The 2,042-nt window shown below is 50.2% G+C and overlaps 1 protein-coding gene across 1 annotated transcript; it reads right to left on the bottom strand.

Moving 5' to 3' along the window:
• Positions 1-352: 352 nt before the first annotated feature.
• On the bottom strand, positions 353-1,604 carry CHD9NB (CHD9 neighbor). The gene has a single exon (XM_045523127.2). It carries the CDS (start codon positions 1,352-1,354, stop codon positions 1,196-1,198), a length of 159 nt encoding a protein of 52 aa, XP_045379083.1. The 5' UTR covers positions 1,355-1,604; the 3' UTR covers positions 353-1,195.
• Between the last annotated feature and the right edge of the window lie 438 nt (positions 1,605-2,042).

Below are 2,042 nucleotides of genomic sequence, written 5' to 3'. Positions count from 1 at the left end.
GGTTCCGCCCCATCCAGGCTGGTATTTAACCTCTTGCTACCTCAGTCTCCTCATCTATAAAATGAGTGTGGTTGTGGCAGTTACATGAAACCACCTGTGTGAAGCCCTCGGCGTGATGCTTGTCCCAAAGAAAGTGCTCCAGAGCCTCCTTTTACCCCTTGTGTTCCACAGGATGACACCCACCCTTCCCTGCTGAGCCTCTAATCTCAGCTCCCCAGCCCTGCCTTTCAAATGTGTTGTGTCATCACTTATTTGCAAACATGTCTATTTGATTTCAAATTAAAAGGCTTTTGAGTCGAATTAAAAGCCAAAACACAGGCAAGAGAGGAAAAAAGAGAGGCTGACAGACATGTTAGTAAACAGCGAAATATTTCTGAAGGCTGGATACAGAGAACTCAGACGCCAGAGGGTTCACATTGACAGACTTTTGATATGAGGAGACACGTGAACATCAGCAGAGGGAGATTCTTCTGGGGATTCACACACCAGGAACACGGATCCCTCCTCCTCCCTCCCCACCAGTACTCAGTGTTCCGCTGACTGGATGATCAAGGCCTCGTTGTCTTCCACTGCCATGATCACAGTCTGAACCTGATTGTTCCCATAACTCATTCACAATTCTCCAAGTTAAATATTAAAGCATTCATGCAAACAGGGTGGAGTGAGCCAAACCCCAAACCTTCCAGTTAGGGATATTGGCTAGACAGCCAGCTACTGGGAAAAAAAGGAGAGAGATGGGGGAAGAAACCCGCAAAACAAAACTGAGGGCCACACCACCGCATCGACACTATGACTACAGAGTTTTCAGAGTTCAGAAAAGTGAGGCACATGGTGGGGGGCGGGGGGAGCATCCCTGGACAGTCACAGCTCAGCAGCAGATTCACCAGAGCTGCAGCAGGCTGCTGTGGGTGGGGATCGCCCATCTCCAGAAGCTCTGGGGAAGTTCCAGGAGGTGTGAAGACTTCTTTCGCCCTCTCTCTCAGAGAGATGGAGACGTAGGCCTCCCCGTGGCCTCACCTTTCTCACAGTTCCCAAGCAAAGCCTGATGGAGGCAGCTTCTGAACCCTGAATCCCAAAGGCAGGGCTTCTTCTCTCCTCCGACACTGGAGCTTCTCGGGATGGGGTTAGTCTCGAGTTTCTTTGGCCAAAGGCAGTTCCAGGGATGAGGGTGGGTCCGACTCCAGAGAGTGGCATCTCAGTTCTTCTGCTCAGGGGTGCCATCCTTCCAGGAGGCGTCTTTGCCATCTGCCGCTTCAGTGCCGGCCTCCAGATTTGGCTCCTCTCCCTCGGGCTGTCCTCCGGGTTTCTGGGACTCCCCCGCCACCTTGATGCTCTTGCTGGAGTGGCACCCCATCTCCGCTGGACGCTGGGGTTGCGTGCCGGGGGAGTTCCGAGGCGAGGAGGGTCTGTGCTGCTGCCCCTCGGGCGCCAGAGCTAAATAGCCCTTCCTCGGGGCACAGTTGAAAGAGGACGGGCTCGGTTTCTATGGTCACAGGGAGACGCCAGTCCAATCTGCATAAAGACACCATCCCCTCTTCTGTCGGGTGGGCAGGGCCTGGAACGGGGCCCTTCCTGCTAAGCCGACTAATTCCTAGCACCGAGCCCTATTCTTCCACCAGAAGAATTCCCTTTTGTTTAACCTGTAACCTCTTCCTTACAAATTACAACCCCCCCACCTAGCTACCTGTAAACACCGGCCCTCACTTCACACGCAAGGGAAGTCCTGTTACTAAGCAACGCGCTGTGCCCTCCCGCTGTGTCTCAGGGTCAAATTCAGTTCCGGGACTCACAGACCCCACCTGGAAGCCACCTCCACCCAGGGTTGACAAATAAGGAGGGAGTCCTAAGACCGTGGACTCAGGGGTTACCCAAACAGGGTAAGTAATTAAAGGACTAGCATTAACACTGCTGTATGTTATAAATAAATAAATAAATAAATAAATAAATAAATAAATAAATAAATAAATAAATAAATAAATAAATAAATAAATAAATAAATAAATAAATAAATAAATAAATAAGAAAGTTGTTAAGAAAGTAAA

This window comes from Camelus bactrianus, chromosome 9 (assembly GCF_048773025.1).
Source record: "Camelus bactrianus isolate YW-2024 breed Bactrian camel chromosome 9, ASM4877302v1, whole genome shotgun sequence".
In the NCBI taxonomy this organism is placed as follows: Eukaryota; Metazoa; Chordata; class Mammalia; order Artiodactyla; family Camelidae; genus Camelus; species Camelus bactrianus.
This window is presented reverse-complemented; position numbering and strand designations above follow the sequence as displayed.